Source organism: Haemorhous mexicanus, chromosome 30 (genome assembly GCF_027477595.1).
Source record: "Haemorhous mexicanus isolate bHaeMex1 chromosome 30, bHaeMex1.pri, whole genome shotgun sequence".
NCBI classification, from domain to species: domain Eukaryota; kingdom Metazoa; phylum Chordata; class Aves; order Passeriformes; family Fringillidae; genus Haemorhous; species Haemorhous mexicanus.
Genome location: NC_082370.1, coordinates 3,123,171 through 3,151,120, shown reverse-complemented (window position 1 = coordinate 3,151,120; position 27,950 = coordinate 3,123,171). Strand labels below are relative to the sequence as shown.

Here is a 27,950-nt window from a genome sequence, read left to right as displayed (position 1 = left end):
CGAGCCGGATCGAGCCGAGCCGGGCCGGGCCGGGCCGGGCAGGCCCTCAGCCGGTGCAGGTGGCGCCGGGCCGGGCCGGGCCGGGCTGCGGGGCCGTCGGGGCCGCGCTGGGCAGGGCGGGGCGGGGCGGGATTGGCTCCTGCCGTCGCTGATTGACAGCGGCGGGCGAGCGCGCGGCGGGCAGCGCGGCGCTGATTGGCTGCCGCGGGCTCACAAACCCGCGGCGCGGCCGGAGCGCGGCCAGAGCGGGGCCGGGGCCGGGGCGGCGGGAGGGCGGCGGGGTTGTGTGGGGCTCGGCGAGCGGCGAACTCGGGGCAGCGGAGGGGCCGTCGGCGGGGCTGCGAGGAGAGTCCCCGGGGGCGGCCGCCGGCAGTGGGGCGCCCGGAGGGGAGCGGCGTGCGGTGCTGTCGGGGCCGCCGTCGGCGGGTGGCGGCGATGGGCAGCGTGAGGGGCCCCGGTGGGGCCGCCCTGCGTGCGGTGCTGTCGGTGGCCGCCGGGCTGCTGGCCTGCGGCGTGGCCAGCGAGTACGACTATGTCAGCTACCAGTCAGACCTGGGCCCTTACCCTGGCGGGCGCTTCTACGCCAAACCCCACCAGTGTGTGGCCATCCCCGCCGACCTGCGGCTTTGCCACAGCGTGGGCTACGACAAGATGGTGCTGCCCAACCTGCTGGACCACGAGACCATGGCCGAGGTGAAGCACCAGGCGAGCAGCTGGGTGCCGCTGCTCAACAAGAATTGCCATATGGGTACCCAGGTCTTCCTCTGCTCCCTCTTTGCCCCCGTCTGCCTGGACCGGCCGGTCTACCCCTGCCGCTGGCTCTGCGAGGCCGTGCGTGACTCCTGTGAGCCTGTCATGCAGTTCTTTGGCTTCTTCTGGCCAGAGATGCTCAAGTGTGACCAGTTTCCCCAGGATGACGTCTGCATTGCTATGACAGCTCCCAATGCCACCGAGGTCTCCAGGCCCAAAGGTAAGGCATGGCTCGTGCTGCAGCCTTGCTCCTGGCACTCCTCTCTGAGCTGGCAGGGCAGGTGTTAGCCCAGGAGGGCCCACACGGGACTGAAGGGGTTCTTGTGGCAGGAGGAGGCTCACCTGAACTCTTCTTGGCCCTCCTCTAGCCTCTGAGCAGTCTCTGTGCCCTCTGTTCTAAAGGAAGTGGGATGCCCTGCCAGCTCCTCATCCCTATCCCGGAGCATTGGGACAGGCTCTTTGGAACATGGTGGGATTGTGGCTGTTCTGATCCCTGCACAGGCACTGGGGCTGGGCTCCAGCCCTGATGGACCAAGGTGTGACCCTCCATCCTCAGCTATTGCACTGTCCTGGCTCTGCTCCTGAGCCAGGCTCCTGCAGGGCTGCTCTGGGCAGCAGGAGGGTGTGTGGTGTCCACGGCAGAAAGTGCTGGCTGAGCACAGTGTCACAGAGCCAACAGTGGCAGCAGTCCTGGCTGGGTCCCCCACGTCCAGTGCAGTCCTAGGGCAAGAGGCTGGGCATGCAGGGGAGATCCAGCCCTGCCCTCGGGTGGGCTGTGGGCTGGAGAGGGAGCAAGGAACCTGCCCAAAAACGACTGGGGAAAGTGAACGTGGTTCATGTTTGTTTCCATTGCGTGCAGCACGTTTCTGTGGTGCCAGACTGGCTTGTTCAAGTTGTCGTGAGTCTGGCTTGTTGCTGGAAACTTGAAAATAAATAAATATCCCGGTGTCACTTCGGTGTTTGCTATTGGAGCACTCTGAAAGGCTGGCAGGAGGAATGTTTGTCGAGGGAGATGGCAGAGGGCTGTAAGAGAGTGCAGTGCTTTTTGGGCACTGAAAGGGAATTGAAGGGAATTGTCACTCCTGATTCCCCGGGGACATAGTGCCGGCGCTCGGGAGGGGCTCGGGCACGGGCGGGGAGGGGGCTGAGTGCTTTCCGCGGCTTCTGTGTTGTGTCAGAGCTCGTCTGCCCTTTGAAGTTACCTGTACAGACAAAAGCTGCATGTGGTGCTCGACTGGGAGAAGTAACCCAGCCAACAGACTGTGCAATGTCATGCTGCCCATCTTGAAAGTCCTTCAGAGAGCCCCTCTGGTAGAGGACAGGAGAGGAGTGCATCCTGCAGCAGAGGGGTGACACCCCGAGGGGTCTCCAGGAGCTGTGGAGGGCAGTGCAGAGCAGTGGCATGGTGACTGTGGCATGGCAGGCACAGGGGATGCCCAAGCTCAGTGCCCAGAGGAGCTGTGTGCAGGAGCCCGTGTCACACCTCAGTGACATCCAGAGGCAGGTGGAATGTAAAGTTTGTTCCAGTGCCAGGGGGGAACTGGGGGCCTGAGCTCTGGCTGATCTCCTTGCCAGGGACCAGCCTCTCCCCACAGTGATGGCAGCACAGCCATACTGATTTCCTTGTCATGGCTTGCCCTTCCTGATGTGACTGCTGGAGAAACCTCCTTGTTTTCCAGGAATGCTCTAAATTAATGTGTCTTATGTGAACCTGGACCCTTGGTCAAGACCACAGCCGTGTTCCGTGTTGCAGGTACAAAGGTTGCTTTTATTTCCCCAGGGACTTGCAGCCAAGCATGCTCCTGGGACAGCTGGGTGTGAGCTGCCCCTTCCTGGGTCTGAAAGAGAGTCTGAGCTGTGTGCAGGTCATTCATTTTACAGACATTAATGAGCCAAGACCTGGGAACAGTCTCCTAAATGAGCAGCATCTGCCAGGTTTTCTGCTGAGTAGTTTAACGACTTTCTCTTCACCTTTTGGACCTGTCTTGAAGACAGCAGTGGGGTGGGACACTGCTGCTTTCTTGTGGAGCCTCAAACAGTTTGGAGTAAAAAAAAAAGCAAACTCCAAGTTAATTGCAGCCACTGGTGTGATGTGAACCAGCACCTCTGGATGTCCTGCATGTCACAGAGGCTCTGTTAGTGGCCCATAAGTCACCCATTGCTTCAGCTCTGGTGCTGCCACCTCCTGCAGATGTCACGTCATCCTGGGTGACCTGCAGCTCAGTCCTTGTCCCTGTGCTGGCTGGGTACTTGTCTGCCTGGGTTCTGCTATGTGCACCCTGTCCATGGTTTGTCTGTGTTTTCTGTCAGCACCAGCTCCTGGAGTCCCTCTGCTCTTGGGCACAGGGGTGTTTCCTGTTGATTCAAAGAGGGTCAGAACCAAGCAGTGTCCCCCCTTTTCTCTTGGTACTAATAAGAACAAACCCTTTCAGTATTTTTCCCCATTAACACCTTGAAATTGGAATTTGTTTCTGCCTCTCAAAGAGCTGACCTGCTGAATTCCTTTCTCCTTAAGCACAGGCAGTAAAGCCTGCAGGCCCACAGGATGCATCAGGGGAGTTGCAGATTAATACAGCATTACACATTCCTTCTCTTGCCCCTGGAGTAAGCTGGCTCTGCAGCCAGGCATTGGAAAATGGTCAGCAGGGAACAAGTGAGCTGAGGCAGCTGAGATTGTGCTTGGAGTTAGCAGATGGGCCCCAGCCAAGCTGCAGTGGGCCCCAGGGGTGGCCTGGGGATGTCTGCTCTAGTGCCTCAGGAGGGATGGGAGGGCTTGCAGGTTTGGGGTAGCTGTGGCTCCACAGAACAGCTTTCCTGGGGCACAGAGCTGTGCACGAGCTGGCTGGGCCCCCAGCATTTGTGTTCCTGACTGTAGTGTGGTGTGGTGATCCAGAGCAGAGGACAATTTTTCTTCCCATTGCCAGCAGTCCTGTTGTGCTGTGAAAGGGCTGCAGGAGGCAGGACTGGAGGATGGGTTGATTTAGATTGGATATAAGGAGGAAGTTTTTTGCAGTGAGGGCTGTAAAACGCTGGCACAGATTATTTAGGAACATGGTGGGTGCCCCATCCTTGGAAACATTCATGGTGAGGGACTCTGAGCAACCTGATCAAGGTTCTTGATTAGGGCAGGGGGATTGTGCATAAGTGAAGCTGCTGCCTGTGGAAGGGGCTGTCCAGGGGCTCCCAGGTCCAGCCCACAGGATGGCTGTTGGCTCCTGGTGCAGCAAGGCAGGGGTCTCTGCCACCTTGGGTGTGTTACAGCCTGTTCAGGGGCTGCTGGAGCATAGCTAGAACAAAGCCTGTATTTGCACCAGGGAACAATGAGTCTTATTTTCCATTTTTGTTTGCTTTTTTTTTCTGTTTTAATTGGTTGCCTGGAAAGCTCATAGAGTGGATGCAGTGGTGGCTTTCATGTTTGTCTGGCTGGTGGAGGCTTGGCCAGCCTCCTTGTGTGCTCTTGGGCTGCTGAGGCACATTGAAGTGCTTGGCATGGCAGGTACCCCTGCTTGTCCCCCAGCAGAGTGATGAACTCCTGGCTCTGCAGAAGATAGAGGGCTGGGCCTGTGTCACCTTCCTGTGAGCACAGTAAATGTGCAGCCTGAAAAGAAATATTCTGACTGTGGATGTCATCCTATCTCCAAAGGCTGGCTTCCTCCTGTGTCACTGAGATGGTGATAGTGGCAGTTCCATGTTAGGGTTCTGGAAGAAGAGGTTACCCAGGGGATGGGCAGCTCTCAGAGGTACAGAGAGTGTGGATGTTGGTGCTGTGAAGGCTGACTTGTGAGTCACACATAGGAGTGAGCAGAAGGCCAGTTGCTCTGCATGTGTGATCAATAAAGTCATGGTGCACGTCCCCAGGAATTAGCATTTGGCACAGAAGAGATTTGGGGGTGGCGACAGGGAGAGAACAAGCCATGGAAAACAAATGTCTGGCCTGAATTCCTGTGGGGCATCTGTGGCTGAGGAGACACGACACCATGGCCATGGCTGTGCCTCCCTGGCAAGCTGTGCTGGCTCTGCACCCCTCTTTCTGAGACACCTCTCTGCTTTTTCAGTCCAGCAATGCTGTGGGTTTGCTGGCCTGGCTGAGGGCTGGAAGGCCATGAGTGCTCTGTTTACTGGCAGATGTTTTGCTGCAGTGTTGTCCCTGAGAATAACTCCCTTGTGTGGGAAGAGCCCTCAGTCTTGCTGGAGCAGGAACAAGCAGCATCTCCCAGCTCAATAAATTAATCTGCCAGTAGCTCAAATCTATGTCTGTGCTGCTGGGTGGTCTGCCCCAACTGCGGATGGGGACTTGGAAACAGATTCTTGTTCTCTGGGTGAAGTGAGATTTCCTCCCAGGACAGATCCCAGTGAAATCCCCTGGGCTGGCATTTCCCAAGAGGCAGATGATGACCACTGCCAGCAGCTGACAAGCAGAGGTGGCTCTGCTCTGCTGGAGCCATGAGGCTGCCCTGGGCTCAAAACAAAAGAGAGGATGACCACTCTTGGTGGTGGCAGCATCCTCAAGATCTGTGCTGGTCCACCCCCAACCAGTGTAGTTCTGGGACAGGGCAGGAGGGAGGGTAGTGAGGGTCTTCCTGAGCCCTGCCTGGGCAGTCTGTGGCATGGCCCCCAGTACTGAGGGGAGCACTCAGCTGAACTGGGCTGTCCCAGTCCTGAACCCCTAGCCTGGCACCAGGGTAGCACCTTGAGCCATCTCTGGGCAGCATCCTCCTGCTGTGCTGGGGTTCAGGCGTTGTGTGCCTGCCTTGGCATGGAGTGGGGAGGGAATGTCAGCAGGCCATGGGCCATGCCCCTTGGCAAGCATCTTCCCTCAGCTGAGTGCCTGGCCCTGAGAGCTCCTTTCTTTGCCAGTGCTGTCCTTTTGCTCCTAGCAGCTGCCTGTGCCTGGCCTTGGGGCCACTGACAGCATTGTGGTGGGGCTGGCAGCAGGCTGTCTATGGCCAGTGCTGCCCTGTAAGCCAGTGGATGGCTCCTTATACCCAGCAGGGTGTTATCCCACACTTCTGGGGGCAGGGAGCTCGTGGCAGAGTGCATGGGCATGGATCCCCCTCAAGGGTGACAGTCTGACAGCATGGGCAGTCTGGCTCTGTGGTACTACTTGTGCTGGCTTCTTGCCACCTCTCAACTGTCTTCACTTCTTTTCTCTTGGCAGGAACCACCGTGTGTCCCCCTTGTGACAATGAGATGAAGTCAGAGGCCATTGTGGAGCACCTGTGTGCCAGCGAGTTTGGTAAGAAGGAGCACTCTAGGCACGGGGAGGCTTCCCAGCTGGTCACAGGCAGCAGGACTCCTGGTGGCTGGATTGGAGCTGCCACCTTTCCCTGCCCACCGTGGTGCTGTGTGTCCTGCAATCTGTCCCCAAGGCCGGGCACGTGTGCCTCTAGATGTCACTGTGGGTATGCAGAGGTGGACGTTGTTAAAAAATGCAAAGCTGCTTGAAGGCTTTGTCCTAAATGAGTGAGTGAGTGAGACAATCGGTGGTAGACTGAACTTCATTTAGAAAAAAAGATTATCACGAGGAAATATATGAGCTTTCTCAGATCAAACCCAGAATTAACTGGTTTTGACATCCTTGCTGGTGTATGTAACCTTCCTGGAAGATTATTAAAGGCATATTGAACAAGGTGTGCATTCCTGGGGGATTAGCACTTGAATGTGCCCTGTACCAGAGCGTGCTTATGCAAACCCAAACCTGCTCTGCATGCTGGTGTGTTACCCTTTCTGCTGGAAATGAATTCTCAACTGTCCTGCAGATTTGGTATGCCAGAAGTCTTAAGTTCAGCACAGACTTTTTCTAACAGGGAAAAGCATCAACAGGAACACCCATGTAATAGTTTCCCAGGAATGTGCATACTTCTGGCTTGGCTGGGGAATGGAAGCAGCCATTCAGTCCTTGGCCTGGCTGGGGAATGGGAGGTGCTGAGTGCTCAGAGCTCTGTTCTGGGCAGGCCATGGGTGCTGAATCAGAGCTGCCCCTGCCTCATCACACATACAGAGAGAGATGGTGGGGAGGGGGAAACAGCCTCTGAGATCAGCACACCTGGTTTGGATAGGAGCTCCCTGCCTGGGCTTGCAGTGATGCAGAGGCATTGCCCCAGCCCAGGGGCTGGGGGACCTTTGTCCCAGGGAAGGAGAGAGGGGCACTGGCAGCAGGGGATCTGGTGCTGGGGTCACTGCAATACCTGTCCCTTTGCCAGAGGTGTGCAAGGAGTGAGCCGAGGGGGTGTCTTTCCTGCTGGGAAGGGAAATACAAACTTAGCTGCATGCTTGTCATCAGCTTCTGCTGCTAAATATCCTCCTGTGCTCTGGGACAGTTATACAGCAGGGAGCAGAGGCCAAACCAGAGGAATTCCTGCAGCTTGGGACAGTGACTTGCCCAGAGTGTTAAGCTGTTACTGGGAAAGACAGTGGTGACAGTGTCCAAAGGATGGAATTCTTTCCTGGCAGATGTGGCCATCTGTAGCCAGCTGGGGAGCAGGAACATGGGATAGGATGCAATGCAGGTCCTACCTGTGCCCTGTGAGGGAAGGCAATGCAGGGGTGAGAAGGATGTCTCAGAGGAGGGAGTGGCTAGTGGAGGAGACATCAGCTTCAGGAAGTTTTCCCAAAGCACTGTGCATGGCCCTTGGATCTTTGTTTAGTCTTGGGGGGTTACTGTCATGGGGTGATTTCTCAAGGAAAGCTGTTTATCTGGCACTATTATAAACTCCCAGACCTTCAGACTGAGGTTTCTCATGCACGTCCACCAAGGTAAACACTGGCAGCTGACAGGTTACAGATCCTCATCAAAGCCAGACATGTACCATAAATGTTTAAACTAACGTGTGCTGCATGGGGCAGCTGTTGGTAGGCCTTACACTGATTCCTGCTGTTACTGCAGGTTTTCTCTTACATCCCAGTAGCTTGGTACAGAAAAGGAGTGAGGACCACTTTGCCCACCACAGATGTGTGGCTGTGCCAGTTAGGAAGTGGCTGTGTAGCCTAGAGTACAGAGCCAAGATGAGATAAGGCCAAGGGGGTGAAGGAGGAGGCTGACCAGGGGTGCAAATAGTTTGTGTCAGGCTCTGTTCTTCCCAGCAGTGCAGGAACAGAGCTGCAGTGAGCTGTGAACACAAACTGTAAAGACAAGGCAGGAGAGGATCTTGGACAAGATGCTGGGGGTCAGAGGGATGCCAGGAGACTGCCAGCCTCGTGGTGTAGCAGAACTCTGGCTTTGCCTTTGTTTGAGCAAGGATGAATGTGGACTCTGGGATGCTGCTTTGAGGCAGCTGGGCTGTTCCTCTGAGAATAAGACAGCTTTGGGGTGGCTGTCAGTGAGGGGTGCCAGAACCCCGAGCACAGAGCAGCACAGGGGGCTGGGTCAGGTACGGGGGGGTGACTGCAGTGTAGATTTCAGTGTGGTGCTGGTGTGCTGAGGCAGCAATGGAAGCAAGAGGAAGCAGGAGATGGGGCTCCAGTGCCCCCACAGCCGCCTCCCCCAGCTGCCCTGGGCTGCAGCCAGCGCTTGTTTCTTACTCCAGGAGTTCATTCCACGCTCTGTTTCTCTTAGTGATTTTATTTATTGTTTCTGCCCTTTCTCTGGGGTCTGAGGGGATCCTGCTGAACGGGCTCTGTGGCACTGGGGACTGCAGAACAATCAATACATGCTGTTTATTTTTTCACTGTGACTGACAGGTCCTTGCCTGCAGCCTTCTCCTGTTACAGCCCTAATGTGTCTTCTGGCAGGTTTCTTCCTTCTCAGTGATTTCTAAAGGAAGGAAAAATGAGGCTGAAGGAGCAGTGGAGCTTTCCCTTCTCTCACATTCCCTTTCCTGCACATGAGGTGCTGGACTGGGGCCCCTGCCTGTGCAGGCAGGAGAACAGCAGAGACAGCATCCTAGTCCTGTGCTGAAAAAGAGGGGTGGAGGTGCTGGTGGAGGGCAGGAATGGTGGGTGGTGGTGGCTTGTGAACAGGCCACAGGGGCTTCTGCCCTCAGCTGGTGGCTACCCTGGTGCAGTGCTGTCCTTGGAGAAGGTTGTGCTGGAACTGTGTGTGTCCCATGAAAGTAAATGGTAAGAAGGGCTTGTGGGTGGCATGCTGATCCTGCAGCCCTCTTGGGCTACTGTGGTAGGGGCTGGGGCTGCCACCAGTGCCCCAGCTGATGCTGCAGCAGCCTGTGGTCACAATGCAGCTGCTGGACTGGAAAGGTGGCACGTGCTCCTGCTGGGATAACTCTCCTGTGCCTGGCAGCCACAGCTGAAGATGAAGTCTGTCTGAGCAAGCGTGTCCTGGGATCTCAGGGGCGAGTCTGGCCCTTCTCCCACTTGGTGCTGAGACAGATTTGGTGTGCCGTGGGGGGAGTGGGAAGGCCAAGGCTCCCAGTGAGGAAGCTGTTTGCTTTGGCAGCTCAGCTGGGTCCTGGAGCCAAGACTCAAAGCATCCTGCTCGAGCCTTTTGCCTGCCATTCCCAGGGCTGGGGAGATGCCAGGAGAGCTGCTGCAGCACCACGGTCCCCCAACAAATGTTCTAGGACAGCCAGAAGTTGGAGGCTGCTTCCTTCTAGAAGTTGGAGGCTGCTTCCCACTGTGTGGTGATGAGCTCTTGGAATGGGATGAGCCCTGGAATGAGTTGCCACTTTTCTGGTGTTCATGGAGCATGCCAAAGCTGTGTGTCTGACCTGCCACTATGGAACCCAGCTCTCATACCTGGAATGTGGATTGGAACTTAGGGAACGTGGCCCAGTTAAGTGAACAAGGGGAATCTGGGGAGCCAGGTCACTGCAGAGGAAAGAGGGCTGAGCAGAGATCATCGTGCTTGTGTGACTGCTCAGCCTGCAGCACCAAAGGCAGGTGAAGCTTGGTGGTCCATGAGCCAGGCTGTGTTTACCTGGGCAGCACTGCAGGCTCTTGCTGCTTATGAGGACATTGCTGCTGGGAAGAATAGAGCCTGACACAAACTGTTTGCACCCCTGGTCAGCCTCCTCCTTCATCCCCCTTGGCCTTATCCCATCTTGGCTCTGTGTGCTGCTCTGCACGAGCAAGGTTTGGATGAGGTTTTGGTTTACATCTGGATTTATGGTTCCCCTGGGCAGCTCCCATGAACCTGCATCGCTGGCTCACAAACTGCTCTGTGCAGGGAAGGGAGCAGCTGTGAGCTCCCACAGCACAGGATTACCAGGCCTTCTTTGTCTTCCATGCTGTGTGATACTTGGGTTAGATCAGCACCTCCACTAGCTGGCAGATCCTTTTCCTCTAGCAAAAAAGATCAAATTTTGCAGTGATCTCAGCAAAGCAAACAAGCCATTTTGCAAAAGTCTCTTATTGTGCTGTTGTAATGGTGTTTGACCATCCCTCCTGCCCTGGCCACCTCTGCTTAGTGCAGGGGCTCCAGTCAGCCTGAATAAAGGAAGTGAGGCTGACATTGAGGCGTGTTGCTGCTGCTGCTGCCCAGTTGATGTCATGGAGCTTAGAGCTGCTGGAAAACTACTTGCTTCATTTTCCAGATTTGTTGCAAACTGATCTGGTTCAGCATCTTTAGCTCCTTAAAACTGGAGTTTCTTTAGCTCCTGAATTTGGAAAACAGATGGAATGAAAATTTCACTTAGGTTTCCAGTCCTAGATTACTTTCTTGTACAATAGCAGTGTAACATGACGAGGCTCTTGGCAAACCTAAGGGATGTTTTTGGCACAGGGGCAGACAAATACCATTGCTCCTGTTGTCAGGGTAGTGACACTGAATCTCTGCTGCCTGCTCAGGATTGTCATCCTGCTGTCCTGCTGCCATCTGTGTCTGGAGCAGTGAGCAGTGCTCCTGTCCAGGAAGCAACACGTGTTCACTGCTGGGTGTTCCAGCAGAGCAGGACTTCAAGGAATGATGCTGTGAGGACCCATCTCCCTGCCAGAGCCAGAGGTTCTTGTGGGCTGCCTGCAACTGCCCTGAGACTCTAATGAGAAGGGACAGCAGCCAACCAATCACCTCTCTGAGCACTAGTTATCTGCAGCTCTGAAGTAAACTCCCAAATGATGAAAATATGTTAGCAATTTTGGTCCATATGTGCTTTTCCCCAAAAATGAGGCAGAGCCAAATGGCACCGAAATGATGTTTTAATGTACAACACATTTCCATCATTTTTCCCATGTATGCAAAATTCCTCTTCATGGTCATGGCAAAAAACCTTTTTTTCCTTTTTTTGGGGGCAGGGGGTATTGTGATTAACTCAGGAAAATGCTGAAGCCAAAGAGGGGAGAGTATTTTCCATGGCAGCTGTATCAGACCAACTTCCCTTTCCCCAGGGAAGGTGCAGGCACACGACTGCACACTGGGATCTCCACAGCTCTGATGCAGGAACATCCAGTGCTTGGAAACTTGTTTCATAGGCACCTGAGGGCCGGTGTGACTGCAAACAAATGCTTGAGAAGCCAAATTGACCTTTTAAATGATCCTTTCAAGAGTCTCTCCATGCCTCTAGAGCAGGGAAGTCACCTAATTTACTCAGTTAACATTTGTGCTTGGCAGCTGAACAAGTCCCCTCTCAAATGGAAAGTGCTGGGTGCTTTGCTGCAGGGAGGGGAACAAAGATGTCAGTGTTTTACCTTGGTGCTCTCCTGGGCATGGGGCAGCTCCCCTGTGGAATTTGCAGGCAATCCCAACATGGGAAGAGATGAGAATCTTGATTCCAATGTATCAGAAGGTTGATTTATTATTTTATGATATATATTATATTAAAAGAAAATGATATATTAAAACTATACTAAAGAATAGAAGAAAGGATTTCATCAGAAGGCTAGCAAGGAATAGAAAGGAATGATAATAAAATCTTGTGACTGCTCACAGCCTCGACACAGGTGGCTGTCATTGGTCATCAAGTCAAAAACAATTTCACATGCTGGGTAAACAGTTCTCCAAATCACATTCCAAAGCAGCAAAACATGGAGAAGCTGAAACTTCCCAGCTTCTCAGGAGAAAAGATCCTAACAAAAGGATTTTTCATAAAATATGTCCATGACACTCCCCCTGAGGTGCAAGGGTGTGGGTGTCATACTGAGCCAAGTCATGGCCAGGGAGATACCATGGAGGGGGAGGATTCAGGAGCAGAGTAGGGAGAAGGGGAATGCAGGAGTGGAGCAGGGCACTGCAGTGGGACAGGGCATTGCTGCCCCCTCAGCCTCACGGAGCAGAGGCTTTGTGCCAGTAGAGGCTGCTCAGGAGTTTTGGTTTTCCCCTCTCCCATCTTGTTTTGCAGCTCTTAAGATGACCATAAAGGAAGTGAAGAAGGAGAATGGGGACAAGATGATCATTCCACGGAAGAGGAAGGCACTGAAGCTGGGGCCCATCCGGAAGAAGAACCTGAAGAAGCTGGTGCTGTTCCTAAAAAACGGGGCAGACTGTCCCTGCCATCAGCTGGACAACCTCAGCCACTACTTCCTCATCATGGGCCGCCAGGTGAAGACCCAGTACCTGTTGACAGCCATCTACAAGTGGGACAAGAAGAACAAAGAGTTCAAGAAGTTTATGAAGAAGATGAAATCACCCGACTGCCCCACGTTCCCGTCCGTGTTCAAGTGATGCGCTGCTGGCGGGAGAGCCGCTCCCTGGACCTGCTCAGGTGGGCACAGCGGCTCCTTCTCGCTGCTCTGCAGCAGGGATGCTGGAGCCCAGCCCTCCTGCTCCTCCATCCTGCTCCTCAGAGCTCCCTCGCTGATCTCAGCCCTCCCAAACCTTGGCCTGGGTGTGCTGCACGTGCTGCAAGCAGTGGCTGAGGTCACACACCATTTACGTCTGCGTTGTCTAAAGACCTGTTATTGTACAGATACGTGCAACCATTGAAATAGCAGCTGTCAGGTAAAGAGGGCAAGCAGAGGGCTGTGAGGTGATGCTAAGAGCTTGCATGCTTGCAGAAAGGACCCTCGTGACCACGTCACTCCCGTCTTCATGGCTGCAGGATTGCCCTGAATTCCTGTAGGAACCAGAGCTGGCTGATTAGACAGAGATCCTATCTTCATGATCAAAGTTAATAAATGAGTAGTGGAGAACCCATTACAACCTCTGATAAGAATTCCTAATAGCTAATTGCCCTCACTGTAAAAATATCCCATTATAGTCTTAACCTGCTTAGTTTAAGCCTTAACCCTGGTTCCTTGTGGTGCCTTGTTGGGCTGGAGCCCTCCCTTACCAGCATCTCTTGTGATGTCTCCCTGGGTGCCTGCCTTGGCATCTGCTGTGCCAGCTGAGCCCCTGTGCTGCACCCAGGCAGCCTTTGAGTCTTCTCCCTGTGTGCAGTGTGTTGGTGCACTGGCGTGGGGAGCAGGGGCAGAGGGAGCTCTCTGCCTCCACCTGTGCCTTTGGCCTTGAGCAGGCCCCTGTCTCAGCAGTGTCCAGCTGAGACCCCTAGCTGGGCTGAGCTCCCCTTCCTGGCTGTGGCAGTTCCCCTGCACAGGTGGCCTGAGCTGCTGGTGCCCAGACCTGTCACTCCATTCTAAGCCCGAGCAAAGGTTCAGTTGCTGGCCTGCCTAGGGCTTAGGCTGGGAGGAGCTCATGGCCAGCTCCTGCAGCTTGTGACACTCCCTCACTTTACCAGTGATGTTTTTATAGTTGCTTTAGGCTGCTGGCAAAGTACCAGAGTGCAGAAGGCCAAGGACTTTTCCCTGTGGAGCACTGCAGGGAATGTATCGTCTCTTCTTCCCCTCTTTGCTGTGGGACCCATCAGTCTGGGGTTTTGTCTGTTTGATCTATGACAACTTGGCTCTCTGTCATTATGTCTTTTTTGCCCTAATTGAAATGTCATGTTTGTATGATTTCAAATAGTTTATGAAAGACAAAGAATGTCTTACCCAAATGATTACATTTATCGACCAAGCTGAAATTCATTATTCTGTTAATTGGACTAGGTCTCTTTTTCATAGACCCATACCACTCTGTATTCATTATCCTTCCTCCTTCCATTTAGTATTCTCATCCATCACCAATACTCTAAGAGAATGAATATCTGATGTCTGAGATAATCCTGTTGTATCCCAGTTAAGTGAAATAACAAATCCTCATTTTTGAGGTTTGAACCAAACCCCCTCAAAACTGGTAAATTAATTATTCCTTAGCTTGGGAGTGGTGCTTATTTCCCACCTGGGGACAGAGCCATGGAAGAATTCCATTAACAAGCCAAGTACTCTGAGGAATGATGTTTCACAGCTAACAGAGAGATGGATTTAGGATGTGAACTTTGTAGAGTCCCCTTAGGTTGTCTTAGACCACCATTTGTAGTAGTGTTGTTTCTTTATTGCAAAATTAATCATTGTAGATAATGTGCTTTATTAGTGAAGTAAAGAAATAAATAAACCATGGGCTTTAACATCACAGATTGATGAGGTGAAATGATGGAGAGGGCTGACAAATCCAGGGGAATGGAGTCAGGACACGATGAGCTGAAGGTGTGGTTCTCTGTGAGTGCCCACCGTGCCCCAAAAAGCCCCACTGGGATGGGGCAGGGACCCTCTGTCCCCTCTGCCTCACCTTCCTGAGCACAGCACAGCAGAGGGCTGGCTGTGGCAGAGAGAACACTGCTGCTGCTGAAATTGCCAAATTAATCCTTTAAATGTGATTCCCCCAACCTCCCTTTTCACAGAGATGCTGTTTCCCCACCCTTTTGGGGCTGGCTGTGGGTGTGCTGGGGGAGCCTGGCCTGGAGGCTGTGCAGGGAAGTGGTGGAGTCCCCATCCCTGGAATGCTTCAAGAAATGACTAGATGGGGCTCGTTGGTGGTGTTCAGCCCAGGGTTGGACTCAATGATCTTGGAGGTTTTTCCAACCTCATTGCCTCCATGGTTCTGTGGTGGCATGCCCACTGGCACGCAGCAGCTGTAGCAGGTTGCAGGGAGAGCAGGTGCTCTTCCTGGGAAGCTCCTGCTGCTTCAGCCAGCCCTGGCTGCAGCTCACAGGTGCTTTTAATCAAAGTGATTTTTTATCCACCTGTTGGGTGAGGAACTGCTGAGAATGTGCTGCAGCCCCAGCTGGGTCTTTAGTGCAGGGAAGGTTTAAGAGCTTGGGGTAAGCAACAATTCTTCCTGCAATGCCCTTGGAGGCACCTGAGACATCAGCTGCAGAGGTGTTGCCACCACAAGACCAGGTAAGGTCAGTGCTGTGGAGCTGCTGCTTGGGATCTTCTCCCAGCTCAGAGCTGGTGCCTGGGGCAGTCTGAGAGCTGACTTGGGGCAGTTCAGGGCTGAATCTGGCTCTGCTTTATGTATCCCTGCATTGCACTGCTGGTTTGTCTGTGGTCATTCAACAAGGTGAGAGCATCAGGTCAGTTTGAAGAGATGCAGGAAGCCAGGCAGTGTGTTTGTGTTTGCTGAGAATTTGCAGAATCTATTCCTTTACTGGCTTCTTGGAACTGGCAACTCCTGTTTTGGTCATGTAAAAAGTGAGACTTGCAGTCAAACTGCTGCATGTGGGTGCCTTTGCTGTCTTTAGATTTCCTATACTGCTCTCCAACAAGAAAAGTTTACTGAAACCTGAAGTGGGCTAAGTATAAACTATGGAGAAAGTGCCCAAGATCCTGGATTGTTCTTGTGTGGAGTAAATAGATGTTTACTGAAATGAGAAAGTCCAAAAGTCTCCTTAAGTCAGGCACCATGTGTCTGGCATAATGTTCCCAGAAGAGAGAGATGGGTGTTTGTGCAGTTCATGGATACACTTTGCATTTTAAAATGTCAGATGCTGATTGTTATGATGAGTCTGGTTTAAGTTACAAGCATGTGTATAAGTGCTCACTCATACTTTGTGCTGGGAGACACCCTCAGTTTTGCCCTGCTGGGGGTGTCTGTGGGACACTGATGTGCCACCTCTGGGACACTCAGGCTTGCTACAGCCTGGGCTTGTCTGAAGTATGAACTTTAAATCCTGAAATAAAATATCATCCTTTTGTGACTCAGTTTATCCTCCCAATAATGTTTATCTTCTTTGCTCCAGCATTCCTTCTGTTGAGTTCCACCTGTCTGGCCTCCAGTTTGCAGTTCAGTTACAAACTAAATACAGTTTTCTTCCATGATGTACAAAAATTCATCTTCCATCCCTCAGCTGGTTATTTTTTATATTACTGCCAGCCTGTGTTCTGCTTTGACTGCTGCTGGGAAGAACACCTGAGCAGCTGGGGGGATTTGTTCTGGAGCAGAGAGGACACCAGCCTGGTGTGGGACTCTCTGGATGCTGTGCAGGGTGAGGGGTGATGCCCTGCAGCCTGAAGCTGGCTCATCACTGGCTCACAGCCAGCAGGTCTGGGGTCATCAGCTAAACATCTGCAGCTGGGTCCTGCTTTAATCAGCTGTTCCACAAACAGGCAGCCCAGGTGTAGTTGTGCTCTGAGTGTAGCACAAATAACTGAAAAATAACAGAGTAAGAATGGAAATAACCAGTTCCTTCCCTCTGTGGGCAGATGGAGCTGCCTTGACTGAGCTCACTGCTCTGGGCAGGGCCAGGGGAAGCAGGGATGGACCCCTGAGCTCCCTGGGGCTCTAGATGGGCCCAGCAGTGAGGGGTTGCTGGCTGAACATGCAAGGTCTCACCTGAAACATCCTCTAAAGGCACAGTGAAACTCTCATTTACCTCCCAACACTGGAAACCTTGCAGAGAAAATGCTCCGGTGTTTCAGAGGCTGCTCCTGCTTTCTCATCATGCTGGATGACCCCTGAAAAGGACACACATCCAGCCCTAATTAAAGTCACCCTCCACCCCAGGGCCAGAGCTGTGTTTGGAAAGTGCTGTTCCCTGGCTCAGAGGCTCTTTTTTCCATCCCAGCCAGGCTCTGTGTGCTGCAGTGGCACCACCAAGGAGAAAGAGCTCCCTCAGACCTAGTGAGGAAAAGCATCTTCCAGGATCTTTAGCAAATGCTTTAAAATCCCTGCTTTCCAAAGGAACAGACATTTTTTTTATTGCTGTTTCTTCCCCAGTGATCCCATCTGAGCCTCTGAGCGTGCAGCCTGTTGGAAAAGCTTCTCCCTTTGGGCAGTCTGTAGGGGTCCAAGCCATGCTTGAATGTCTTCCTTGGAAGGGCAGTGGGGCAAGCTGGCAGCTCCTCTGCTCTTTGGAGCCTCTCGGTGCAGACAGAGCCACGTGCAGGGTGCAGGAGCTCTGCAGCACACGGATTCCCAAAGCAGAGCCCCATCCTGGAGAGCCTTGAGGGAGGGAGTGCGGGTCAACCTGTCAGGGTGGCCTCAGAGCCTTGAAACAAACGAGGGCTTTGTTGCAAGAGCTTCCCATCAGAGGCTGGAATCTCCTCTGGGGCAGCAGTGTGCCACGAGAATGTTGCCTGCCTGGCAGGAGCAGGGGCTGCTGTGCTCAGCCATTGGCAGAGAGGCTGGCAGCACCAGGGGAGCCCTGGCTCTGTCTCCTCCAGGCACATCAGAGTGATGAATCTGTCTCCACTTGCCAGTGTGAGGGCACGGGCATGCTGCAGCACAGCAGGCTCCTCTCACAGCCTGCCAAGATCCCAAGAGCCACGAGCAGTCAGCAAACAGTCCCTCTTTTCTGAAGAAGTGTGCTAGGGTGGGGAATTCACTGCTGTCTGGAAGGTTTTTCCTTTAGAGACAAGCAGGAGGTATTTCCATGGAGAGGAGGAGGGAAGCCAGGACGTGGCTGGAGGGATCCACCCCTGGTGCAGTCAGTTCAGAATCCTTTGGGATCCAGCTCTCTGCTCTTGTGCTGGGGTGCAGGAACAGCTCCAGAAGTTTTTCTTTAGCTCAGGCTGGGGCTCATTGTGCTATTGGTAACCTTTGCTATTGGCACTTCACTGCCTCAATCTGACTTTCTCCAAACTCTTGAGTTACTGATGAGGCAGAGAGGCTCATTTACTGAGAGGTGTGGTGTTGTATATGAATAAATGATGGCCCCAGGAGGATGGTGGAATGTGAGTATCTCTGCTGTTACTTGGAAAGAAATGAGGAGATCAGGGCATTTACCTATGAGCATGTGTGCAGCCTCTCCTGTATAATGTACATTAAACCCTGAAAATAACAAACTGCAACCCCTTGAGACTGCTGTGACATCTTTAGATTGGTCATCCTCAACTGGGGGTGAGCACATCCAGCCCAGAGAACCTCCCCAGTTACTGTACAGCACGGGGAAATATGGATTTGGAGAAGATTGAGCTATTTGTGGAATCTCTGAGGTAATTTAACACATGTGAGGCCGTGTGTCTTCTTGCAGGGCTTGTGGACCAGTGGTGGTGGCATTGGCCTGGCCCAACTGATGGTGCTGCCTGGCACCATGTTCAGATTTGGATGTTAAATCTTTAATAAAATGTTAATAGCAGGTTGAAGTTTTATCACAGTCCCACTCCTGGATTAACACTTGCCAAGAGTTGAGGCATGGCTGTGTGTGACTCTACAGAAATGGTTAAACACCATCCTGCACAGCTGAATCCCTGCAGCCCCAGAGTGCTGCCTGCTCCAGAGCGTTTGCAATTTCTTCACCATTTCATAGTCTTTCATTTGTCCTAAATGTTTATTTAATAATCCTGGAAGACCTTTTAAGCTTCCTGGGTTTAATGTTTGCTAAACAGCCTGTCACTTCCACTTGTATTGATCATTCCAGCCCCTGTGCTCTGCAGGACAGTGCAGCTCTGTGCTAACACAGCCAGTGCAGCCCAGCAGGGTCCCTGGGAGCTGAGGTGGCTGTGCCACCATGACATTTTCTGAAAACCCCTTTGCCAGGATTTTTCTCCTGAGAAGCCTCAGAGGAAAATAAAACCAATAATTCTCTGCTGCTGTGGAATGCAGCAGGTGCATCTTTGATTGGTCTCATGGGGTTGTTTTTAATTAATGGCCAATCACAGTCCAGCTGTCTTGGATCTGGTCAGTCACAAGATTTTATTATCATTCCTTTCTATTCCTTGCAAGCCTTCTGATGAAATCCTTTCCTCTATTCTTTTAGTATAGTTCTAATATATCATTTTAATATAATATATATAATAAAATAATAAATCAGCCTGCTGAAACATGGAGTCAAGATTCTCCTCTCTTCCCTCATCCTGGGACCCCTGTGAGCACCACCACAGTGGGTGTTTGTCAGCTGGATCCTCTCCCCCTGCATTACTCAGCCCCTGTGCTCTCCGTGGGCCCTGGCAGTATTAGTTTCACAAATTCATTTTCCTGCACAAAAGCTTTTGGTTCCTTTGGAATTAGGGACTGTTTAGAGTTCATTGTTTTCCTGAGCTGCCTTGTTTTGCTGTAATGCTGAGATGCCTGGGCTGCAGGAACCTAATCCCCCTCCTCCTCCTCCTCCTCCTCCTCCAGCAGCCCTGCTCTGTGAAAATCTGTTCTCTGCTTAAGTGCAAATTGTTGATGGGAGATAGCAGCAGGTCTTTCTGCTTCCATTTAATGTGTCAGCAGAGAAAGACATCTGCTTGCAATTATGGGCATGGCCTTGCTGAAGGATTGGCCTGGTAGATTTTAAAAGGTAATAGGAAATCTTTATCAATTCATAATTCCTGGTGTCAAAGAAAGGAATATGTTTCATTTAAATTTTTCACTTTTTATTTTAGAGACTCATAGGATAAAACATGAGATTGATATCAAGGGGAGAATCCATGTGCTCTCTGCACATGAAGGGTGAGTCCTGGGCTTTCCATGCAGAGGGCCAGGCTGGGGAGTGAGTGGGCTCTGCTGCTGGTCCTTGGCTGCCCTGCCCTCTGCACCGTGCCCACAGAGGCAAATCATTCTGGAAATTATTTGCTGTTGGCTTTGCAGCATGATCTGAAACAGGAAAATTGTGCCCAAAGCACTGGAATCTCTTGGATGGGGCAAATGGCTGCAGAGGAGCTGCTGTGCACATGCTGAGCTGGTGGGGAGCCCCTGTGGCTGCAGAAGCAGCACATTCCAGAACATTCCCAGTGGCTGCAGGAATACCTTGGGTCCAAATCCCTCTGTTTCATGTTCTGCCAGCCCAGGATAACCAGTGCTGTTGGCAGTGCCTGGAGCAGGGGCACACAGCAGTGGAGCTGCTCCCACCCTGCCTGGCTGTGCCCAGGGAGTGCAGCTTGTGGAAACCCTGGGAAGGTTTGTGCTCACAGCAAGGGCTGCCCAGTGGGCTGGAGGAGGCTCCCCCTGCACCCTGCTCCTTGCAGCTGGGTGGGAGCCTCCTGCCTGGAGCATGAAGAGGGGGCTGCTCCCTGCCCCAGCCCCTCCATTTGCCCTTGTCCTGCTCCTGGCAGGACACTCTGCCAGCGTGGCTGTTCTGGGCTGTGCTCAGCCCCATTTGTCAGCCCACTGAGAGCCTGCTGTCATTTCCTCTGGGATCAAGGGTCTTAGAGCATGTTCAACATCGTTAAAGAAACAAGAAAATAATAACAATAATGATCTGTGCTCAGGAATACTCCCAGGAGTGGTTGGAATTGCATTCAGTGCCTTTCAGCTAAGAAAGCTCCTTACACTTCAGCTTTGGCAGATCCACAGGAACACCATCCCTGGCTCTGGGAACTTTCTGTGCTCTTTTGTCCAGCAGCAATTCCTGTCCCTTGCTGTACACTTGTGTCCAGTTCCTGTCCAATTCCTGTTCCCTCCTGTCCAATTCCTGTTCCCTCCTGTCCAATTCCTGTTCAATTCCTGTCCCTTGCTGTACACTTCTGTCCAATTCCTGTCCAATTCCTGTTCCCTCCTGTCCAATTCCTGTTCCCTCCTGTCCAATTCCTGTTCAATTCCTGTTCCCTGCTGTACACTCCTGTCCAATTCCATCTCCTGTCCCATTCCTGTTCCCTGCTGTACACTCCTGTCCAATTCCAACTCCTGTCCAATTCCTGTTCCCTGCTGTACACTTCTGTGCTTGGATGTGGAGCTTCCCCTCTGGGGAGAGGCTGAGAAGTGCAGAGACAGACATTTCCCCAGTGAAGGTGGACAGATGCCCGTTGTCCACAGAGGTCCAGGTTCTGCCACCTGGTCTCCTTGTGCTATGGAGATGCTGTCCCTTGTCACAAGATCACTGAGGTTTGGCATTGTTCTGCCACCACAACTGATCTGCTCTGGGGATGGGAAACATATCCTGGGCTCCTGGGCTAATGGCACTGCCTGTACAGGAGTGTGTGAAGTGTGCACATGCTGCCACCAGTCCCTGACCATCCTCCAGCCCAGGGAAATCCAGAGAAGCAGCATGGGATTCAGACAGACTTGAGAACAAAACAAAGAAATAAGAAGGGTGGAGAAAATTCTGGGCTAATTTCTAAAATGCCATGAATTTCTGGGGGCAGCTTGAATGGCCAAATCTTTGTTAGGGCAAGGAGGAAACATCTGGCCAGGGAAGCAGTGTCCAAAGCTGTGTCCCACAGCAGGAGTTCTGTTTGGGCTGCTGTTGTCTGAGCAGCCCTGGGCCCAGCTGGGTGTGCCAGGGGCTGCTGGCTACCCAGCCTGAGGACATGCTTGCTCCTGGCAGAGGAGAGACAGTCTGGTTTAATTTTTGGCTCCCAGATATTTGATGCATTACCAGCATTTCTTTTTACTGAAGTAAATCTGAACTAAATTCATCTTTAAGTTCTCAGACATGAGACATGGGGAGGTTTGTTTCTCTACAGCTCCCAGCTAAGGCCTGGCCTGGTGGGATGTGCTGTGGCATCCCACTGAGGGCAGACCAGCTCCCCTGGGGCATCTGCAGGGTCTCCACATCCAGGTGGGTTGGTGGCTCATGATGCCCACAGCCCCCTCCATTTGGGTAGCACATTCTGGTGGGTGGGCTGGCTCTGGCCTCTGCAGCCTTCTCTCTCAGTGGAGAAGAGACAGACAGCCATGTCTGTGCTCCCCTGGTCTGCAGCCCCCCAGATACCCCCACGCCTGGGGACCTGCAGCCTGGAGCTTGGCTTGCAAGCAGGGTCTGGATGTATCTGGAGGTGTTCCCAGGCTGCAGGGTCTCCCCATCACCTCTGTCCATCAGCTGTCCTCCAGGAGTGGGAGGAGAAGCCCTGTGGGATGGCACTGGTGTGGCACTGGTGGTCCCCTGTCACCTGCAGCACTGCTCTGGTGGGAATTCTGTCTCTGTCATACAGTGGGAAAACATCCCAAGAGCTCTGGACTTTGCACCTTGTTGCAATTCTGGGGATGCTGCTGGTCACAGAGGCACAGGAGAATCTTCCAGAGCCCCCAGGGTGCTCTGGGCTCCCTGTACCCTGGGCTGCAGGTGATCTGAGCCCTGCAGGTGATGCACCCAGGGAAGGTGCAGGCTGGTGAGCTTGCTAGTCATCTCCTGCTGATTTGGAGCATTGGACTGTGCAGGATGGAGTTGGATCTCTTCCCCTCTCCCCAGTTTTTTAGTAGCTGACAGTTGTTACCAGCGTGAGGTACTAACTTTTTATTCTGAAGGCATGAGTTCAGGCTCGTTAATCACTTCCAAATGTCCCCGTCTAAGGGCGATATTGTTTCAGCTTTCAGCCACTAATTTTTTGAAATCTCTGAAATAAGACTCTGCTCTTGAACATGTGCTGGAGAGTTGTTCCTTTCCGCTGTATTTTAAAAATATACATGTGGTTTAATTCAACAAGAGGGCTAGAGGGGACATTTTTCCTCCAGTTTTTTTCTCCCCTCTTTTTCTTTAGAGCCCTGTTTGCCAAACCACCCAGCTCTGTGCCAGCAGCAGCCCCTGGATGATCCCAAATGCATTTGGGGGCTAAGAAATGTTTCTGGGCAAGCTGAGCTCTGCTGCCCTGCAGTACAGACTGAGATGTGCCCGGGGTCAAGGGCAGCTGCCCCAGCTTGGGCTGTGAGTGCCAGACACGAGAGAAGGGCTGGGCTTCCAGCCCTGAATTGTGCTCCTCACTCCTCAGCCAGGAGGGCTGTGCTTGCTTTGTGGGCAAGACAAAGCCCAGCTGAGATGGGGATTCTGGCTGCTGGGCTTGGAAAGCCACTGAGTGCTGCAAAGCTGGAGGAGAAATGGCAGGGAGCACTCGTGGCTCCAGCAGCCACTGAAAATCTGTGGATATATCAAAACAATGGGATATGGTTATTCAAAAATGTGAACTGCAGGAAGGAGTCCTGCCAGGCCTAAAGCCCTCAAGGAACTTGGTTGTGTCTGGGCTCAGGGATCCCAAGGAAACATTCATTTCTGTGACTAAACTGGCTTTCATGTGTCCTGGTTTTGGTAGGACTCTGGAAGAGATTTGGGTGCTCCACAGGGTCTGGCAGTTACAGGAGCTGCTTCTAAGCCAGACATCAGTCAGGGACCTCTGGCTGCAAGGAGAAAGAGATATTTTTAAATTATTTCCACTTGATTTGTAAAGAAGAAAAGTGGTGGGGGAGGGAGACAGGGAAAAGCTGTTGGTGCAGCATCCAGCAGAAACAGACCCAGGAGGCCCTGGTGAGGAGTGAGCTGGGCTGTGTTTCACCTGGGCAGCACCCTCGCTCCCTCCTGGCCAGCTCTGCAGCACCAGAGCCGTGCCCCTGTGCCAGGGCTGTGCCCTGGGAGTCCTCACAGCACATCTGGGGCCACCGTGGTGGCAGGGCTGAGCCAGGTCTGCTGTGCCTCCACCCCCAGCCTCAGGCACAAAGCTCTCTTGCCTTTGCTGGGGAGTTGCTGCTGATGGAAACCCTCTTCTGTCTCCAGCTCTTGGGAGCTTCTGAGCTTGCTGAAGCTGTTTTGTCCTTGTTGATATTATAAATAGACGTTGTAAATGAACATGAAAGAATTTGTGCTGACCAAGGGTTGTTCTTATGAGGTGCAATGAGTGAGGAGGGGATAGTTCCTGTCAGGCCCAGCCTCTCATGTCACGGTGAGCTCTGATGGCTCTTCCACCCCACAGCAGATGCTGGGATGCTCCCTGCACAATCAGGGGGGCAGGTCTTCCTTTCAGGGGCATGGGGTGCTGGGCTGTGCATGCAGGGCATTTCTGAGTTCAGACAAAGATGTAGAGACAGATTCAGTTTGAGGGCTGGGTGTCAATGGAGACTCCAGCAGAGCAGAGAGGAGCTTGGAGCAGAGCTTTGTGCGAAGAGCACACCCAGCAGCCAGAACACGCAGCTCCCGCTGGCTGCAACCAGAGGAACAATGAACAAAGGCACCGGGGGGCTCCGCGTGGGACAGGCTCGGAGCCGCCGGGGGCTGCCAGGGGAGGCTCGGCTGCCACAGCACCGACAGCACCGGCGAATGTGGAGCAGCAGGGCGGGCTTCGGGGGGAGGGGGGGCGATACCCGAGGGGCGATGCCCGGGGGAATGCCCGGGGGTGATGCCGGTGCCCGGGGGATGTCTGGGGGGATGTCCGGGGATGATGTCCGGGGGGCGATGCCCGGGGATGATGTCCGGGGGATGCCCGGGGATGATGCCCGGGGGGGGATGCCCGGGGGGATGCCCGGGAATGATGTCCGGGGGGATGCCCGGGGATGATGTCCGGGGGATGCCCGGGGAGCGATGCCCGGGGGGATGTCCGGGGTGATGCCCGGGGATGATGTCCGGGGGGCGATGCCCGGGGGGATGCCCGGGGTGATGCCCGGGGATGATGTCCGGGGGATGCCCGGGGAGATGCCCGGGGATGATGTCCGGGGGATGCCCGGGGTGATGCCCGGGGATGATGTCCGGGGTGATGCCCGGGGGGATGCCCGGGGATGATGCCCGGGGGATGCCCGCGCGGCGGGTGCCACCTCACGGTGACAGAGAGGAGCGGGCCGGGAGCGGGGACGGACCCCGAGCGCTCCCGCGGGAGCCCCGCGCTGCCCCCGCCCCAGGGGCTGCCCTGCCCCAGCTCTGCGGCCACCTCCGGTGCTCCCCTGAACTCTCCGTGGCTTCCCAAGAGAAGCAAATGGCCACAGCATCCCAGAGGAGTTTGGGCTGAAAGGAGCCCTAAAGACCATCACACCTGCTGCTAGACCAGGTTGCTCATCATCCTTACCTGGAACACTTCCAAGGATGGGGCATCCACGATCGAGGGTGGAGATGTGCCCTACAGCAATGGAGGGATGACTGTGGGTGTAAGCCCCGGGGATCTTTGAGCGAGGGGAGAGCTTGGCTGGCAGCCTTGTTTAGCAGCTGATCTTCTAAAAGGTGCAGCAGCTGTGAGGATTTTAACTGCAATGCCAAGACAAGGAAAGGGTTAATACAAAGATCTCCATATCCATTCTTTGGAAGTGACCTCTGCAGGGCCCTCCCAGAGATACAGCTATCTGTGTGCATGCTGCAGGAGACTGCACTCATCCCCAGCCTGACAGCTTGCTGCTGTCTCCAGCCATTTCCTTGGCAGTTGCTTTTAATCAGCCTCGCTCTGTGGTACCTCACCTGCTCCTGCAGACTGCACCCCGAGCTGCTGAGGGACTGACAGAGCACCCCGTGCTGTCCCCAGTGGGCTGGACAGGAGTTACTGCCCAGGGTGTCACCATGGGAGGCTTACTCCCACCAGCTCCTCTGGGCATTGTTTTGACTTGTGCCAGGTCTAGGTTTGGCCCAGGGAACAAGAAACACCTGCAGGAAATGCTCTCTTTCCCTTCTGCAGCACTAGAAGTGCACAGTTCACTCTTGTGGATTTTGGAGCTGTTTGTGCTGCTCAGCTGGGCAAGGCTCTGCTTCAAACGAGGCAGGGAAAGGCCTGGTGGGCACACCCAGCTCTGTCCCCCTGCCTCGCCTTCCCTCCATCCCTTGCCTTCTGCAGGGCAGGAGGCACAACTGGCCAGGTGCCTTCTGCAGGCCCAGAGGCCACTTGTTTCCCAGGTGAGCCCATGTGAGACACAGTGCAGCCCCGAGCTCTGCTTTTCAGAGCTCTGCTTTTCCCCAGGCAGATTCTGGAGGAGCTGTGGGGACAGGAGTGCAGTCCAGAGCTCTGCTTTTCCCCCAGTCAGGTGCTGGGGCTGTTGTGGGGACACAGTGAAGTCCAGAGCTCTGCTTTTCAGAGCTCTGCTTTTTCCCAGGCAGATGCTGGAGGTGTTTTGCAGACAGGAGTGAGTCCAGAGCTCTGCTTTTCAGAACTCTGCTTTTCCCCCAGGCAGATTCTGGGGCTGTTGTGGGACACAAGTGCAGTCCAGAGCTCTGCTTTTCCCCAGGCAGATTCTGGGGCTATTGTGGAGACAGAAGTGACTCCAGAGCTCTGCTTTTCCCCCAGTCAGGTGCTGGGGCTGTCATGGGGACAGGAGTGCAGTGCAGAGCTCTGCTTTTCAGAACTCTGCTTTTCCCCAGGCAGATCCTGGGGCTGTCATAGGGACAGGAGTGCAGCCCCGAGCTCTGCTTTTCAGAACTCTGCTTTTCCCCAGGCAGATTCTGGGGCTGTTGTGGAGACAGGAGTGCAGCCCAGAGCTCTGCTTTTCAGAACTCTGCTTTTACCCCAGGCAGATGCTGGAGCTGCCATGGGGACAAAGTGCAGTCCAGAGCTCTGCCTTTCCTCCCCAGGCAGATTCTGGGGCTGTTGTGGAGACAGGAGTGCAGACCAGAGCTCTGCTTTTCCCCTGGCAGATGCTGGAGGTGTTTTGGAGACAGGAGTGAGTCCAGAGCTCTGCTTTTCCCCCAGGCAGATTCTGGGGCTGTTGTGGGACACAAGCCCAGAGCTCTGCTTTTCCCCAAGCAGATGCTGGAGGTGTTTTGGAGACAGGAGTGCAATCCAGAGCTCTGCTTTTCCCCCAGGGCAGGTGCTGGGGCTGTTGTGGGGACACAGAGGAATCCTGGCTGTGATCACTGTGGAGAGGCTCAAGGGCTGCGTGTGCAGGACACAGGCACTGCCGTCTGCTTGCACTTTTCAGAATGTGTGTTTACAGCAGCCTGTCAGTGAGTAAGAGCCTTTTGAGATAAAGCAAAAGCAATCCCAAGGAGAGAAGAAAAGAACCCGTTCAGTGAGCAGGTTGGTTCTACTCCCTGGAAAAGAAACAAAGCCCCAAGCCACAACCAGGGCACTCAGAGGCTCTTGGTGACAGACTCCAGATCACATTTCTTTTGGAGTTGAAAACCTACTGAGAGGTTAAAAAAAGTATTGTGAGAATGAAACTGCTCATCACAGACTCTCAGACTGCTGAGGATTTCTGTACACTGCTGAGAGCACTCTTCTGCCTTGGAGCCCTGCACTGGGAAAGGACTTTTTGCTGTGCTGCAGGGTCTGATCACCTGAATACTTCCAAAGATCTTGCATGAGCAGCCCCAATGGCACCCAGGGCTCCTGCTCTGCCTGTTCTCACTAGCAAGTCCCACCAATCTTACCTCTACCTGCAAGAAAAGGGTCATTGGTGTGTGTCTCCAACCAAATTCCTTTTTTCTGGCCGCAAAGAGCAGGCAGTGAAGCAGCCTTCCCACCCCCATGCCCCGGGGCTGTAGCTGAAAAGGGCCCTGCTGTCCAAGTGAAAGCTGGATGCAAGCTGAGGGAAAACAGATGGTTTCAAGATCGAGCCCATCATGTGAATGAGAAGCCAAACTGCTGATGGATGAGGCTGTGTTTAGCTCAGGCACAGAGCCAAATGCACTGCTGTCCTTCCCAAAGTGTGGGGCTGCTGGTGACCAAGAGCACAGAGCCTTGGAAGGGTCCAGAAGAGCCTGGCTCTGGACAGATCTCACCTAGCTGGAGCTCCCCTGTCAGGGGAGACCCTCCTGGGATGGTCTTGTGTCAGGGAAGGGAGACACACTGGATTTTTTTCGATCTTGTTTATTGTTATCTTATCTAGGGTTTTGCATGCTGTCCACACCAGGAAAAGCACTGCAAAAATGGCCAACAATCTTCCATTACAAGGTCTTTTAAAGCTAAACCATCCAATTAAGAGCTGACACCTAGATTCTTTCCCTTTTAACCCAATAACTGATCCCAAAGAGCCCACACTGGGGATTTTTCTGCATTTTCAGCATCCCCCATGCAGATGCTGGAGCTGTCCTGGGGACACAGAGGAATCCTGGCTGTGATCACAGTGGAGAGACTAAACCATCCAATTAAGAACTGACACCTAGATTCTTTCCCTTTTAACCCAATAACTGATCCCAAAGAGCCCACAATGGGGATTTTTCTGCACTTTCAGCATCCCCCATGCAGATGTTGGAGCTGTCCTGGGGACAGGAGTGAGCCCAGAGCTCTGCTTTTCCCCCAGGGAGATGCTGGAGCTGTCCTGGGGACACAGAGGAATCCTGGCTGTGATCACAGTGGAGAGACTAAACCATCCAATAAAGAACTGACACCTAGATTATTTTCCCTTTTAACCCAATAACTGATCCCAGTGTGGATTTTTCTGCCCAATTACAAAGTGCCACCCAAACCCATGAAGAAGGAGGAAGAAGCATGAAGAAGAAAGTCAGGATGACACGCTG

General features: G+C 53.4%; 1 protein-coding gene across 1 annotated transcript; it reads left to right on the top strand.

Moving 5' to 3' along the window:
- The first annotated feature begins 303 nt into the window (after nt 1-303).
- On the top strand, nt 304-15,657 carry SFRP1 (secreted frizzled related protein 1). The gene is made up of 3 exons (XM_059870398.1): nt 304-970; nt 5,909-5,986; nt 11,979-15,657. Exons 1-3 carry the CDS (start codon nt 436-438, stop codon nt 12,299-12,301), a joined length of 936 nt encoding a protein of 311 aa, XP_059726381.1. The 5' UTR covers nt 304-435; the 3' UTR covers nt 12,302-15,657.
- Nucleotides 15,658-27,950: the final 12,293 nt, after the last annotated feature.